General features: G+C 52.3%; 1 protein-coding gene across 2 annotated transcripts in view; it reads right to left on the reverse strand.

Moving 5' to 3' along the window:
- GPCPD1 (glycerophosphocholine phosphodiesterase 1) overlaps positions 1 to 15,612 on the reverse strand; it is a 1,217,556-nt gene that overhangs the window by 797,803 nt on the left and 404,141 nt on the right. For both annotated transcript variants that reach the window (XM_069608267.1, XM_069608268.1), the window contains one exon: positions 7,771 to 7,933. In XM_069608267.1, coding sequence (XP_069464368.1) covers positions 7,771 to 7,933 — 163 coding nt within the window. The remainder of the gene's footprint in view (positions 1 to 7,770; positions 7,934 to 15,612) is intronic.

A 15,612-nucleotide genomic window follows, 5' to 3' on the forward strand; every position in this document is an offset into this window, starting at 1 on the left:
CGTCCGTGCCCGTCGTGGCCGTGTCCGTACCCGTGTCATCCCTGTGGACCGTGGACGGGGAGGAGGGTTGAGCAGGCCTCGAGGGCTGGAAGGGTGCAGGAGGATGTGTTCTCTTCTTGGGTGGTGGACTTCCCGACGGCCCTGCCCCTGGCTCCTCCGTCGGGCCTGGCTCCGGCTCTTCCATCGGGGGTAGAGGCAATCTAGTCCTTATTTCAGAGCATAAGGATTGAATTGCCATCAAAATGGCCGCCAAGTTGTCCTGCGGCACTGGCTGCGACGGGCGCGACTGTTGGTCTGGGGTCCCGTCGGCGCCGACGTCGCTTCCGTCGTCCCCCTCATCGGGATGCCTCTTGACGGGCTGGTCCTCCTCCAGGCCTGCATCGTGGCTCTCAGGGGCTTCGACAAGTTCCTCCTCGGAGGTTGTGTCTGAATCCACGACGGCCACTGGCCCCCCCCTTTCTCCACCGGGGCCTTCGTGGGGGTTCTTTCGATGGGCTTGAAAGATCCTCCCTCCGAGGTGGCAGGGAGACTCTGGGCCCCGAGGCCGCTACAACAGGTGTAACCTCTGCAGGCTGCGCCAGGGTTGCCGCGACCTCCTCAATAGAGGCCTTGGCTGGGTGAATCAAGGCTTTAGTCACCGACTGCGTGCTTGTGGCCTTCGCCTTGGGGGAGGGCTCCCCGCCTCGCTCCCCCTCAGCCGAAATCTTCGAGATCGACTGGGGCCTCTCCAGAAGCTTGGCCGGGTTCTCGGATTTCCTCTTACCCGAGCTAGAGCGTTGGCTCGTGGTCGATGGCACCGGGGAGTGTGCGCCCTGCCTGGCAGCCGAGGAGCACGACCGTTCGGCGCTCCCGGTGCCCGCAGACTCGCGGTGCTTAGCCTTCTGTTGGGCCCCCGTCGCCGGGGCGCCCTCACAGGACTTAGAAGACCGCTCGGATTTCTTCTTTTTCTTCTCACCTGACGGGCTCTTTCCCTCCAGCCAGTTGGCGAGACGAAGATCGCGGTCCCTCATGGTCCGCTCCAACATGTTCCCGCAAAACGCACAGTCCTCCTCCACGTGCGTTTTGTCCTTGTGAAGACAGTAGAGGCATAAGGAATGCTTGTCTTCCTTGAACACGTTCTGCAGCTGGCATCCAGGGCAGGCCCTGAACAGCTTCCCGGGTGTCGAGCTCCCTTTCTCCTGGGCCATGTCCGGGGTAAGCCTCAGAAACTTCCGGAATCCTCCAAAAGCGTTGTTCGACGAAATCTTCACCCTTGAGGGGCATAGAAACTTCTGAAACGGGTCCCCGTTGATAGGATGTAAGGACGGTGGAGCTTGAGGCTCAATTTAACCGAAAAATGAGAAGAACAAGTTACTTTCTTACCTGGTAACGTTCTTTCGATGGGATGGTCCGACGACGTATTCCATATCTATGACATGTAATCACCACAGCTGTGCTGCTTCGGAAACTTTTTCGGCGTCTGCGTCCTGCGTCGATGACGTCGATGCGCCGCCGTCGAGGACCTCCTCCGACGTCCGACGTCATCCGATGTGATAAGTAGGACGCACGACGCCAGTAGCCTCAGTTGTAGTTTTTTCCCCCAGAACGTGTGACATTAGTCAACTGCCAGTCCGACACAAAGCCTTGCGGAACGTAAGCTGCAATCGCAACAGAAATTCTGCAGCGGGGAAGGCAGGGTGGGAGCGATATGGAATACGTCGTCGGACCATCCCATCGAAAGAACGTTACCAGGTAAGAAAGTAACTTGTTCTTCGAGGGGATTGGGTCCTCCGACGTATTCCATATCTATGACAGGCTCCCAAAGCAGTACCAAATCAAGGAGGAGGGAAAGAATTTAGAAACAAAATTTAGAATAGCCAATCAAATAGCAGAGCAAAGGACCGCCTTGCCAAAGGCCAGATCCTGCCCTCTGATGGAATCGAGGGAATAATGCCGTACAAATGTATGTACTGAAGCCCAGGTGGCAGCATCACAGATGTTGCGAATAGGAACACCCCTCTGCAGGGCAGTAGATGCAGCCACGCCCCTGGTAGAATGGGCCCGCAAGCCAGCCGGTGGGTCCTTACCCGCCAAGCGGTAACACTCCGAGATGGCCAAAATAATCCAGCGTGACAAAGTCTGTTTCGTCACAGCTTGCCCCAAGCGCTTACCAGCGTAACCAATAAAGAGTTGATCGTCCACTCTGACCCGGGACATGCGAGAAACATAAAAGCTCAAAGCTCTCCTAGGATCAAGCCTATGGAGCCTCTCCTCTTCCTTACCAGGATGCGGAGGAGGATAGAAAGCCGGAAGAACAATCTTCTGGGCCAAATGAAATTCCGTCACTACCTTTGGAAGAAAAGAAGGACGAACTCGAAGGACAACCCTGTCCTTGTGAAATACAGTGAAGGGTGGCTTAACAGAAAGTGCCTGTAACTCACTCACTCTGCGAGCGGAAGTAACCGCAACTAGAAACGCAGTTTTCAAAGTCAACAGTCTCAAGGGCAAGAATGTAAAGGCTCAAACGGAGCACCCATAAGAAACCTAAGAACAAGGTTTAAATCCCAACCGGGCACCAGGAAAGGCGACGGAGGGAACACATTAGTGAGCCCTTTCAGAAACTGTGAAATTAAAGGGATTTTAAAGTAAGAACATTCTTCAGATGAGCGCTTAAAGATGGACAGCGCCGCCAGGTAACCTTTAATGGTACCCACTTGCAAGCCCCTGTGGGCCAAAGAAAGCAAAAAGGACAGAACCATGGGGATGTCACATGCAAAAGGATCCACATTCTGAACTCTGCACCAGTCGCAGAACTTACGCCAACGGCAACGGTACAGAGACTTAGTTGCGGGCCTTCGGGCCGAAAGCAACACCTCCATCACGTCTTCAGGGAGGTCCCAATCCTTATACCTCAACCTTTCAGAAGCCAAGCGTGAAGGTTGAGGGATCCGACCTCTGGATGGAGAACCTGACCCCCCTCCCGTGAGAGCAGATCGTCTCGGTAGGGAAGACGACGTGGAGGGCAGATGGACAAGTCGAGAAGGTCCGGGTACCACGTCCTCCGAGCCCACGCCGGAGCAATGAGGATCATCCGGGAACCGAACTTCCGCAACCTCCGCAGCACTTGCGGGATGACGGGGACTGGAGGAAACGCGTACAGCAGCGGGAATGACCACTCCACCACAAACGCGTCGCCTAAGGCTCCTTTCGGAGGAAATTCCCGCGAGCAAAACCTCTCGCACTTCCGGTTGACACTGGAGGCGAAGAGATCCACTTGAGGGGTCCCCCAAAGGGCGAAGATCTCCAGGAGAATCTCCTGAGCCAACTCCCACTCGTGAGAGATCGCGCACTGCCTGCTCAGAGCGTCCGCCGTCACGTTTTCGTCTCCGGCCAGATGAACTGCCGAGATCGAAACTTCCTGCCGGATGGCCCAGAACTCGAGCTGCATCGCCTCCCTGCACAGAGGAAGTGACCCTGCCCCCCCCTTTTTGTTGAGGTAGTGCATGGCCACAGTGTTGTCCGTCATGATCAGGACAGCCTTTCCTCGCACAGTCGGCAGAAAAGCCTTCAGGGCTAGCCTGACGGCCCTCAGCTCCAACAGATTGATATGGAGTCTGGACTCCGACGGAGACCAACGACCGCTGACTGTCAGCCCGTTGGCATGAGCTCCCCATCCCGTGAGGGATGCATCCGTCACGATCGTCACCTCCGGCCAGGGTAGCCAAAACGGAGCCCCCTTCATCAAGTTGCCTTCGACAGCCCACCACAGAAGGTCCCGGGCGACCGAGGGCGGCACCTGAACCGGGTCCGACATCCTGCCGGAGGACTGCGACCATTGCGTCTTGAGTGCCCACTGCAAAGATCTCATCCGCAGGCGAGCCTCTGGCACCAGAAGAATGCAGGATGCCATGAGGCCGAGCAACCTCAAGAACTCGAACGCCGGGAGCGTCTGGGCATGCTGAAACTTGTGCACCATCTGCTGAATGTGAAGAGCCTTCACCTGGGGAGGAAAACACTGCCCCAGGGAAGTGTCGAGCACTGCTCCGATGTACTGGAGCCTCTGTGTTGGCGTCAAATGGGACTTCTTTAAATTGAGGGAGAAGCCCAGCCTGTGAAGGGAGTGGCAGGCGACGGACAGATGATCCAGGACTTGCTCGGGAGAGCTCCCCCTGATCAACCAATCGTCCAGGTAGGGGTAGACGTGAATCCCCCCTTGCCTGAGATGCGCTGCCACCACCACCATGAGCTTGGTGAAAACCCTCGGGGCGGAGGTCAAACCGAACGGCAGGACCCGAAACTGAAAGTGCGAGTCGCCAACCGCGAACCTCAGGAACTTCTTGTGCTTGGGATGGATCGGCACATGGAAGTAAGCATCCTTGAGGTCGAGTGACACCAACCAGTCCTGAAGCTGAAGGGCCTGGAGGACTTGAGAGAGAGTAACCATCTTGAACTTGTCCTTCCTGAGGAGTTTGTTCAAACCGCGCAAGTCCATGATGGGTCTCAAACCCCCGTCTTTCTTCGAAATCAAAAAATAAGGGGAATACCATCCCTTGTTCCTCTCCGCTACAGGCACCAGTTCTATGGCGCCTTTCTCCAGCAGGGCTTGAATATCCTGCGCAAGGAGCGGATCCGGACTCTTCAAAGAGAGGTTCCCCGGTGGATTGTCGCGAGGCCTGTGCCGAAAGGGAAGACAGTAGCCGTGGGAAATGATCTCCAGAACCCACACATCTGAAGTAATGGCACGCCACTCTACAAGATGCTGCGCCAGCCTTCCCCCCAACCGGCGAACCATGGCACATGGCCTCATGACTGAGTAGGAGCGGCTGCGGCGTTACCTGAGGGCAAAGAGGCAACCGCCCGAGCGGCCTTGGCACCACGGGTACCTTGTCGTCCACCTCTGGTACCCCTGCGTTGGCCCCTTTGACTGCCAGCTCCTCTCGCTCTACCAAAGGACGAGTAATAGCGAAAGGAGCCACCCCTCCACTGCTGTCCCCTAGGACGAAAAAGCGGAGGTTGGCGAACTGCAGCGCCCAACGACTTCGCTGCAGCTTTTGAGGTCTGCAACCTCTCAAGGCTCTCGTCAGCCTTGCTGCCAAAAAGATGTACACCATCAAAGGGCATGTTGAGGAGCCGGGACTGCACATCAGGAGCAAACCCCGACTTCCGCAACCACGCAAACCTGCGTATCACGGTGCTCGCCGCCATGGACCTACTGACGCATTCAGCCAAGTCCAAACCCGACTGAACGGACTCACACATGGCATCCTTACCATCCTGGACCATAGCAAGGAAACCATCCAGTTCGACCCCTTCGGGAATATGTTCAGCCGCTAACGCAACACAGTTCCACAGAGTGTGCGTGAAACGCGACAAGGCACAAACGGAGTTGGCCGCCTGAAGCGCCATACCACCAGAAGAAAACACCTTCTTCGCCCAGCCATCAAAACGTTTGTCGTCCCTATCAGGAGGGATGGTAGGGTACGACGCCTGCTTTGCCGGGGCCGTGGCCGCCTACACCACCAAACTTTCCAGAGTGGGGTGCCTGGTCAAGTAGCAGGGGTCGCCACTGGCTGGACGGTATTTTCGCGACAAGGATCTGCCCACTGCCGGGAGACTCTCCGGAGCAGTCCAAGCCGCCGCCACCCTACGCTGTAAAGCCATATGGAACGGCAGTACCGGGTCAGTTGGGGGACCAACATCAAGGATGTCCGTCAGATCATCCTGCACAAACTCACCTGGGGGAGCAGACCATCCCAGATACTCAGACACCCTAGCCATAAGGCGCCGGTATGAGGAATCGGCATGGGAGCCAGACTCAGGCCGACCAAATTCCACCTCCGGAGAGGTGTCCAGTCCACTGGCATCATGCAGCGACTGCCTCAAATCGTCAAATCGACTATGGCCCGAGACAATGTCATCCGGCACCTGACTAGGAACCAGGCCATCCGAATCCTCATCCGCCTCCGAAACATAATCCAAGTGGTGGAAAGGCACCCGAGAGTGCCTGCTCTTAACCAGAGCCTTCCTAGGGGGAACACCCGAGACACGGGGCACCTCCGACACGAAAGGCGTCGATGGCGTCGAGCGAATCGGCGCCGACGTCGAGAAAACCGGCAACGGCGCCGAGAGGATCGGCGTCGACGTCGAGGAAATCGGCGTCGACGTCAGATGCAGCGCCTCCAGTATCGGCGGCGTCGACACAGCCCTCGAAGCCGGAGCTCCGAGCGTGTCCCTCGACGACCTGACCGTCGACGGCTTCGACGACTTCCTCGGAGCCGGAGCCTCGAGAAAGCCTGTCGACGCCCTCGACGCCTCAGACGTCGATGTCTTCCTCGAAGACATCACAGGTGCACACGGTCTCGATCGCGTCGAGGACCGGGACCTGGAACGGGTACGGCGAGAACGAGCCCCCTTGTCCGAACGGGACCTCTCCCGTGACTCGCGCCGACCACTCTTGCGAGCGGTGGCTCTCGACCTCTCACGGCCGACCCCACTCGGGGGCGCGGACGGTTGAGTACCCTGCGACTCAAGAATCGCCAACATCTTCTTCCCGAAGGAAGCCCATTCCTCCGGCGTCGCACGGCTGGTGGGGTAACCGACGTGCCGGGCAGAGTCCTCTGAAGAGGACCTGGAAGGCGACCGGTGTCGGCGCTTCCGAGAATGCCTCGAAGAGGCCGAGGAGTGGCGAGACCGACTCCTAGAAGAAGACCGACGAGACTTCCGACGATGACGCGGAGAGTCACCCCTCGAATCATCCGTCGAAAGCCCCGCCGACTTCGACTTCCGGGGCTTGGACACCCGACCTACCGACAATTTCTTCTCACGTTCGCGTAAGGCCTTGGACGTGAGCGACAGGCAGTCGACACAGTCATCCGTGTCGTGGGCCTCCCCGAGGCACCAGAGGCAGGCATCGTGCGAGTCAGTCACCGACATCTTGGACCCACACTCCCCGCACTTCTTGAAGCCCGGACGCGGGGTTGAAGACGAAGTGGAAGACATCGTCGAAGGAACAATTCACAAACGAACAGGTTCGAAGAACCGGAAAGAACAGAACTCTAATGAGTCGAGGCTAGAACCGAGAAACACGAAGCAACACGTTCGCGGAAAAAACGGAACTGAGGCTACTGGCGTCGTGCGTCCTACTTATCACATCGGATGACGTCGGACGTCGGAGGAGGTCCTCGACGGCGGCGCATCGACGTCATCGACGCAGGACGCAGACGCCGAAAAAGTTTCCGAAGCAGCACAGCTGTGGTGATTACATGTCATAGATATGGAATACGTCGGAGGACCCAATCCCCTCGAAATTCTCTTTGAAAAAGCACAAAAATGCAGCAAATGCTCGAGAGCTACAGAACGAGGACTCCCAACACTTGAACGTGCAGTAAAAATCTGAGGATGGCTGCCGGAGGCAGGGCTTAGGGAGAGGGCAGTCATTGGCTGTGGGCATTATGACCCAGAGATCAGTGATTGGTTACTACTAGGAAAGACAGATCAGAAACAAAACTGATACAGAAAAAAAATCAGTACCGAGAATTCCCAGCCTGACGACGGGGAATATTCATGACCATGTGAATCCATGCCAGACCCCATGCTGGAGAAAGACCTTTTTCACCTAGGATGGCAAAAACCCTTGAACCGGCCCTGGTGACTCCCCACTGCAGAAGAATAAGGAAAAACGATATGCAGCCAAAAGCCACAAAAAGACCAGTTATACTAGTAAAGTTAAAAACACTAAGGTTTCAACATTAGCAAGCAATCTATTAAAAGAAAGCGACTAAATGCACATACCTCTCACTTTTCCAATGGTTTTCCTTGAATTCCTGCTCATTATTGGAAGAGTTAAAACGCTGCTGGATTTTCCGCTTTCTACAATTGTGGAGGATAAAAGGCAGGCGGTACCAACATGGCCAGGAAGTGGATCTCCTTGCACTATTGGTTCACTTAGATCTTCCTGCAAATCAAAAACCATAGCATTATCATCATTCCCTTGATGAACATGTGCTTCTGCGCTGTATCAAAGAAGAATAAAAAGTTACAGAACAATCAAAACTTCAGTGCCTTTTGTAGAAAGCTCAACTCATGGAACCCTTTCCCCACGTTGCAGCAATTCAGTAAAATGTACGTTAACAGTCCAAAAAGCTCGAGGAGTCATAGGGTCCACCATGAAACCCAGTCGTTGAAGTCCCACTTCTTTCTCAACTCCCTCCTAATTCCCATATATGAAACAAGTACTACAACTGTAGCAGCTAAGGGTTAAACAGTGATGCAAGTAAGTTTATTTTACTCCAATGTACGATTCTCTTCCATTTGAAGTGGACGGTTGGGCAAACCCTTACATGGGCAGTAAGGTTTACAGAGAATCCTCTAACCAAACTTCGTATTGCCTCTCGAGCTGGCATTCAGGGTTTTCTGGGAAGCGACGGAACATTGTTTTGTTGCGGTGGGGTGGGCATTGGTCAAAGTGACTAATTTGTTAGGTAGTGGGTAGTATAAGATTCTGTTAGGCAGAAATATCAGAAATGTGCTAGTTCCCTTCTACCTTTTTGCTTGACTTTAGGAATTTTAATTTCAAACCTGGAAAGAGTGAGACCTTTTTCCCACTCATGTATTTTTCTGTGATTTGGCCTCTGTTTCTTTTTGACTTTGGAGTCTGAAACTCCATAGGCATCATCTTTACATTGCGACACAAAGCACCTTCAGTGCAGTGCCACAGGGAAGTCTCTTAGATTTCCCAAGGGTTTAAATACCTTCTCTTGGTTAAACTACTGTTTCCAAGAGCAGTGAAGTGCAATTGACATTGCTTACCTTTTGTAACTTTCTAGACCCAGCACACACTATGTTACCATGGGGTGCTGGAGGGGTTACTTAGTATCTCCTTTGTCTAGTTTCTCATGTAACATTTTTTATGTTACCCTTTCTACAATTAATGGCTGGTGGCAGCGGTTTACTTTTTCCTAGCATTCTGTGTTTCTACTGCGGGCTGTAATTGCAGCTGCAGTAAAGCACCCATGGGTGCCCATTTTGTCAAAATGGTCCCAGTCTTCTTATTTCACCATTTCTTGTTGGAAAGGTCCTTCTTGAGATTAACTTGTGTGCCAAAGCAGGTTTGGTCCCTTTGTTGTTGTGTCTGTGGCGGGATTCACTGGTGAAGCTCGCCTCTGGCTCGAGCATGTCTGGCAGGGCAGGAAGCAAGGGAGGTGTTCGAAATTCCCTGTGCTTAATCCCCTTGGTTACAAGAATGCACCCAAATGTGACTGGCTGGCTGGCTGTCCTTGGAGGACAACCACCCTGCTGTGTGAGTGACAGCTAGGCTCTGAATGAATGGGAGAAACCTGCATAAAAGGCAAGGCCTTTTGCTTGGAAGGCAGAGTCGACCACTTGACGAAGGAATCCGAAGAAGAACTTGGAAGAGACGCTTGCTGCAACTCCCGACTCTTGATTTGACCGGTGAAGCCCTGCTGCATTGCTGAAGCTCCAAATTCACCTTGACTAGAGAAGCCCTGCAACAGATAACTTCTCCCCTTGGGTTGGTGGGACCAATCATCCTCCAAGCGAACTTGTCTGGACATCCTCTCGGAGCTGGCTGTACTTCCATTGCTTCTGCAGGAACCGATTGCCAGGGAGAGGAACACCAGAATCGAATGTCTCGTTTTTAAGTCGGACCAGAGCTAAAGGAAGGTCCTCCGGACTCCCATGAAGCAGGACTGACCAAGCCTGAGCCACCTCAACAGAGTGCTGGACCCCAGATGCAAGGAAAGTCCATCAAGGCATCAGTGAAATGCGTTAGTGCTATTTTGCGAGAGCTGTGAGGAGCTGAAACCGCAAAGTGCCGCTGATCTGAAGTTTGCCAATTGCTACAGCTGACCTTCAATTTGTAGTGCAGGAGTCCCCAGACGTCCTCCCTCTTGTCCCCACGACTGAGGTCCAGGAACAAAATGATCTGCAGACCGACACTGGAACAGAAGCCAGCTGGAACCAAGTTCTTCAAAGCAAAGGTACTGTACAACTAAGGGGTTGCTTACACCTCTTGTTGCGTAGCGTTGCTAGTTCTCAGTTGATACTTGTCTTGGTTGCTTTTGCAGAGTTGCTTGCAGCTTTGCCCCTCACAAGCTTCCCAGCTTGGGGCCCTACAGTGATTCCATTTTATACAAAGACTTCCAAAACATTGTGCAAGACTTTTTACCTACCTGCAACAAGTGCTGTAGCTCACCTAGACTTTTGTTCAATTAACATTGGCTGGCCTGGCTCCCTGAAAGACTCTTCTTACCTCTGACTTTGTGTTTTACCTTTCCGCCAGGAAAGGGTCAATTACTTTGCATTGGAGGGTTCACAAAGTACTTGCCTGCTTAAGAATATTTGTTAACCATTGTTTGATTCCCTCATCTTCCTTTTGACACTAACCTCAGTATTGGTCTAAATGCACCAGTGATGTATCAATGTCCACAGTGTCCTAGTTATTTAAGTCAACCCAGGGTGTAGATATTATCTGTGTGCCATCCCCCATGGGGTATCTACTGATTTAAAGAAACTGAGTGTGTATTCTGAAGTATATTTTTGTGGTGCATATCTATTGCTCCCTTCTAAAGGACACTTATTCAACTGATTAATAATTAATTGTTTGATCAAGAAACCCAAGTGTTTATCTGGATACTTGACACGAAATAAGCATAGCAAAAATTACCAAATTTCAGTTGGAATTGAGAATGCATTTTCCACCCTAGATGAAATTTCCAGCAATGTTATTGAGGGCAACCTGAACCATTGGCATCGGAATTCCAAAGAGTATGTCCCTAGTCCTCAACGGTCTCCAGACATTTAAATAATTGACCCCCCACAGTGAGTAGAACATAGTCCACTAAGGAAAGGATTGGGGAGCTAGTAACAACCAGCAGAGCAATTTAAATAGGGCAGATATATATATATATATATATATATATATAAAATTAATGCAATGGATCTATTAAAGTGCCCTTATCACTCGCAGAATCAGGGGAATTAGAGGGAGTGCATAGAGAAATCGTCCCTACCAAGAGAACGAGAAGGCGTCTCCTAGACTCCTTGGTTGCGGGTACCGGCAGTAAAACTTGGGGCACTTTGCATATGCCGCCGTGGCGAATAGGTCTTTTTGAGGGCGACCCCACTTGGAGAAGAGCACACATTCAGTCTGATGAAGCTCCCACTTGTGGCATGATCATCGTTCCCTGCTAGGGAATTTGCGATGGTCCTGCCAGATGGAATGGAATTAGAAACATCTGATCTATTGCCCATTTCCACATTGCTTGCACTTCCTTGGATAGAATGGAAGAGCAGGTTCCCCCCGTTTCCTGATGTAGAACATGGTGGTCATGTTGTATGTGAAGATGCAGACCAACTTGCTTTGGAGTTGGGGTTTGAATGATTTGAGAGCCAAGACACCACTCGCTGAGATGCTGATGTGCAACTCCTCCTCTGGTTGCTATAATACCCTGGTGGGAAGTTGGCCTCTCAGAGCTCCTCGCCCTTCCAGGGAGGAGTCTGGTCACTGTGGCCTAATGCGCTGGAAGGTGAAAAGGACAGCCGTGCATGAGATGCAGATGAACGGGACCACCATTGCAGGGTCTTCCTGAACACTGGAATGAGGCTGATTTTGTTGTTAAACTTGCTGCCACCTGGCATCTAGGAACTGTAGTAGAGGCCTCAGGTGCAGGCTGCAATAAGGGGACCAGGGGAATGCATGAAGACGTCATCCCTAACAGAGATTTGATGAAGCGGACGATTTGAAAGCTACTGCACTTTGCTCAAAAGGGCCTCGACCCACTCATCCGAGGGAGAAGTAAGACACGTCAGTGTGTTGAGACATGAGCCTAGAAAGAGAGCGTCCCAGCAAAGACAGGCACCTGATGGTCTCTTGGAGGTGCTGTAAGGCCAGTGGATGAGAGCAGGTGCGGATCACCCAGTAGTCTAGGTAGGGATAGATGTAGATTACTGACCACTGTAGATGGGCTGCCACTGGAGCCAGACACTTTGTGAAGACCCTCGGAGAGGACTTGAGGCCGAAGGGAACAGCCTTGAATTGGTAATGTCTGCCATTCACGACAAACCGGGGGTAGTATCAGTGCCTGCAGTGAATTGGGATGTGAAAGTAGGCATCCTCTAGGTCTCGTGAAGAAAGGAAGTCTCTGTGCTACAGTTCGAGCATGTGCTGCAACGGACCTTCTGGGAAATGTGTTGAGGATAGGCCTACAACCACCAGACTTCTTTCTAACCAGGATGCATCTGGATTACACTGTGGAGCCCCGGAGGTGTTTTGGCACGGTCTCTATTGTCCCCCTTTTTTAACAGTGCTTGGATCTCTTCCAACTGGTGTTCTCATTTTATGACGGGAAGAATGGAGAGGCATTTGTCCAGGAACCGGAAGGTGTGACCCTGCTGGACGATGCAGAGCACCCACTTGTCTGTGGAGATGTTGCGCCACTCATTGAGGAACTGTGATGGGCAGCCTCCCACTGGGGTGCTGAAGCGGGTGACCGGGCCCTGGACCTGGTCAGGCCTGTTTGGTCGTTTGCATCCTGGCAGACGATCCACGCCAATTCTGCATTCCCCCTTTGTAGGATGAACGTTCTCTGTACGCCTCTTGCGTGATGGAGTGTGAAGATTGGCAATATGCTGGCCTGTACTCTTTTGTGGCCCTGGAGAAGCAGCCCTTGGATTAACAAAAGGACTGCCTTCATTGCTAAAGAGTACCCAGAAAGCGTGCCATATCTGTGTCTACCTTTATGGACTGCATGGTCGCCATCCACAGCCTTTCAAAAAGATCCATGCCTTAAAAAGGCATTTCAATAACTTTCGATTGGACCTCAGGGCAAAGGTTAGAGGCCTTCAACCAGCCTTACCCGCAGAGCACTGCCAAGGAAACGTGAATGCACAATGTCGAAAACAACCATAATCGCGTGATCAGAGGCAACCACATCCTCGTGAAATAATGCCAACGCCTCGTTGTTCTTGTACTTCGGGAGGAAGTCTAAAATGGGTCCCAGCTTATACCATAGCTCTCTATCGTATATGGAGAGTATAGTTAAAGCTTTAGCCGCTTTAATGATGGAGGCGGCGGTGGCGACGATGATGATGCATTCACCAAACGTATCCAACTTCCTACCCTCCTGGTCTGGTGGAACCATATAAGGAGGGGTTAGTGGACCTTTTCTTCACTGCAGCAGAAACCACAGAGTCGGGCAGAGGCTGGGAACGATTAAACTTCAGGGTAGAATCTAGTATTCTGTACTACTTCTATAGGCAATCCTCCTTTGGGGGGGCAGAGAAATGAGTTTATGACCAACAAGCCATCTGCCCATATGTTATTGAGCAGGGGGATTGACAACTGATTTCTAGAGGACTCTCTCCTTTGGAAAAGGAAACCCTCCTTTTTCTTCTCTTCAGGAACCAGGTTGAATATTTTTTCTGCACAGGTCAGTAGTGCATGAAAGGATCCTATGTCATCCGGTGGAGTCCCCGGAAGGCAGAGCCACATAAGGGGTCCTCAAATTCACTTGTACCATGAGTACCTTGTGAGGCGTCAGTGTAGGGATTAGTGTCTGCATCCGTGAGGGCAGCCACAGGGATGGAAAACAGCCTGGGCGTAGGTGGAGGAGGCACTAAATGTAGCCTTGGCCCGGAGGGCGATGGTGGACTCCTAAAGACCCTGAGGGCAATGGCAGTCTCTCAGAGGGCGCAGCCTGTGGAGCTGCTGGAGTCCAACGCTACTACAGCTCAGAGACCAAGGTGTGCAGAGTAGACAGGATGTCTAAGAACAAGTCGCTCTGCGCTGTTCCCATGGGAGCCTGGGACAAGGCCACTGTTGGAAAACCTGGTTGAGGAGCAGCTGGCTATTGCACAGCCGGCAGAGTTGGCCGTGGCTGCAGAGAGTGATGTGGCGGGTGTGGTTGCAGAGAGCAATGAGGCCTAGGAAGAATGGGGTCAGGAGAATCCTCTACCTCTTACAGATCAAACGAGAAAGACCCTGGAGGCTCGTTGTGGGAGAGAGTGCCTGCATTTAGTAGTTGAGCCCACTGATGGCAGGGTTAAGGGTGGTTTTGCCTTGGTTGGTCTTGGTAGAAAGGAGAGAGCTGGCTGCATCTCGTTGCACACAATCGCAGCCCTGGGGATGGAGGCAAAGAAAGGAGCCTGCAGTGTCGTCAACGGAGCGGTATATGAGCCGGATGAGGGCAATCATAAAAGTAGAGCTACCTTGTGGACAGTTATCTTGGTCGTTGATGCAGCCATCAACGGGAGAGTCAAAGTAGTCGTTGCCAACGATGGGACTGAGGAGTCATTGACGAGGTCGTAGACCGAGATTTCGGTCAAAGGACCAGTGACGATGACCGAAAATGAATGTGACTTTTAGAGTGACTGCTAAGGGGCGATGCTCCACCTGTCGACGGTGCACAAATCGTCGGCTGAGAGGTCGTCGACACGCACCTTTTTTCTGATGAGAAAGCTGGAGTTGTGGCGGGGGACCCTGCCATTGTAGACCGAGCCTTCGGAGCCATCGACTGAGAAAGTTGCGACATGGGACTTCTTGTCCCTTTTAGGTCTCTTACCCAGGGAAGTGTCCTCGGCGGATATCAACCTCTTAGTAGAGGGAGTACGTTCAATTGATCTCCTGACGCTGGCAGAGGCATAACTTCGCAATGAGGCTGTGTCAGAGGCCTTGGCACTCTCCTCCAGCTATGTCACCAACTGTGACGACCATGTTGAGTTTAGGAGGCGAAGGAATTGCAGCTGGAACAGTTGCCCCATCATTGTTTGGGTGCAAGCAGTAGAGGCATTTGTTATGCCAATCATCAAAGAGAACGTTCTTCAGGGTGCACTTGGAACAGGCTCGGAAGAGACTTTTTGCTAGCGTCCACCATGCTGCATAGTGAAGACCCAAGTCCAGGGAAAATGCCTCACACGAAGAAAAGGATCAGACAATGCAACAGGTCCCCGCCACCAGTGGTCACCAATGTGACCGGAGATTAAAACCAATGGAGACAATTCACAAAAATAGAGCAGATTTTCAAGTAGCACAATCAGAGGACTCCACCCGAAAATGTGCAGTAAAAATCTGAAGATGGCATCTGGAGGCAGAGCTGAGGAGGACGATTGCCATTGGCTTGGGTAGTACGACCAAAAACTAAACTGTTAAGCGACATGTGGTTTTAGTTTTAAAGCAAAACTGCTTGTAGCCCTAGACCGCTCTCACACCCTTCCAGAGACTAAGCCTTGCCACTCTGCTACCATACCTTGATTGGGTTTGGCTAATCTCTGTGTCTTCCCTGTTCATCATCATAAGGTGGGCCTCCTAAAATCCATCTTCACAGCAACTGTCGCCGGTTATCGTCCCTCCGACTGTCATTTAAACAGCTTTGATTCTAGGATGGAGGAGGGTTGGGAGAAGAACCCTATGGGAGACGGACGTGCTTGCTTGTTCCATGGACCGCCGAGATCGGTCATGTCTACTTCAGCAATCATGGAAGCATCTGAAACTTCCTGAACTCTAAGCAGCGTCTCTGAATGCCCAAAGATCTCGGTTTTCTATGGTGGTTTGGCTAAGGCTGCTAAAGACTTCGGTGTTTGCGCACTATTTTGTTTTTATTTAGCTCCTTGTCCTTA

The sequence above is a fragment of the Ambystoma mexicanum genome, chromosome 4q (assembly GCF_040938575.1).
Source record: "Ambystoma mexicanum isolate Mex_15411 chromosome 4q, UKY_AmexF1_1, whole genome shotgun sequence".
In the NCBI taxonomy this organism is placed as follows: Eukaryota; Metazoa; Chordata; class Amphibia; order Caudata; family Ambystomatidae; genus Ambystoma; species Ambystoma mexicanum.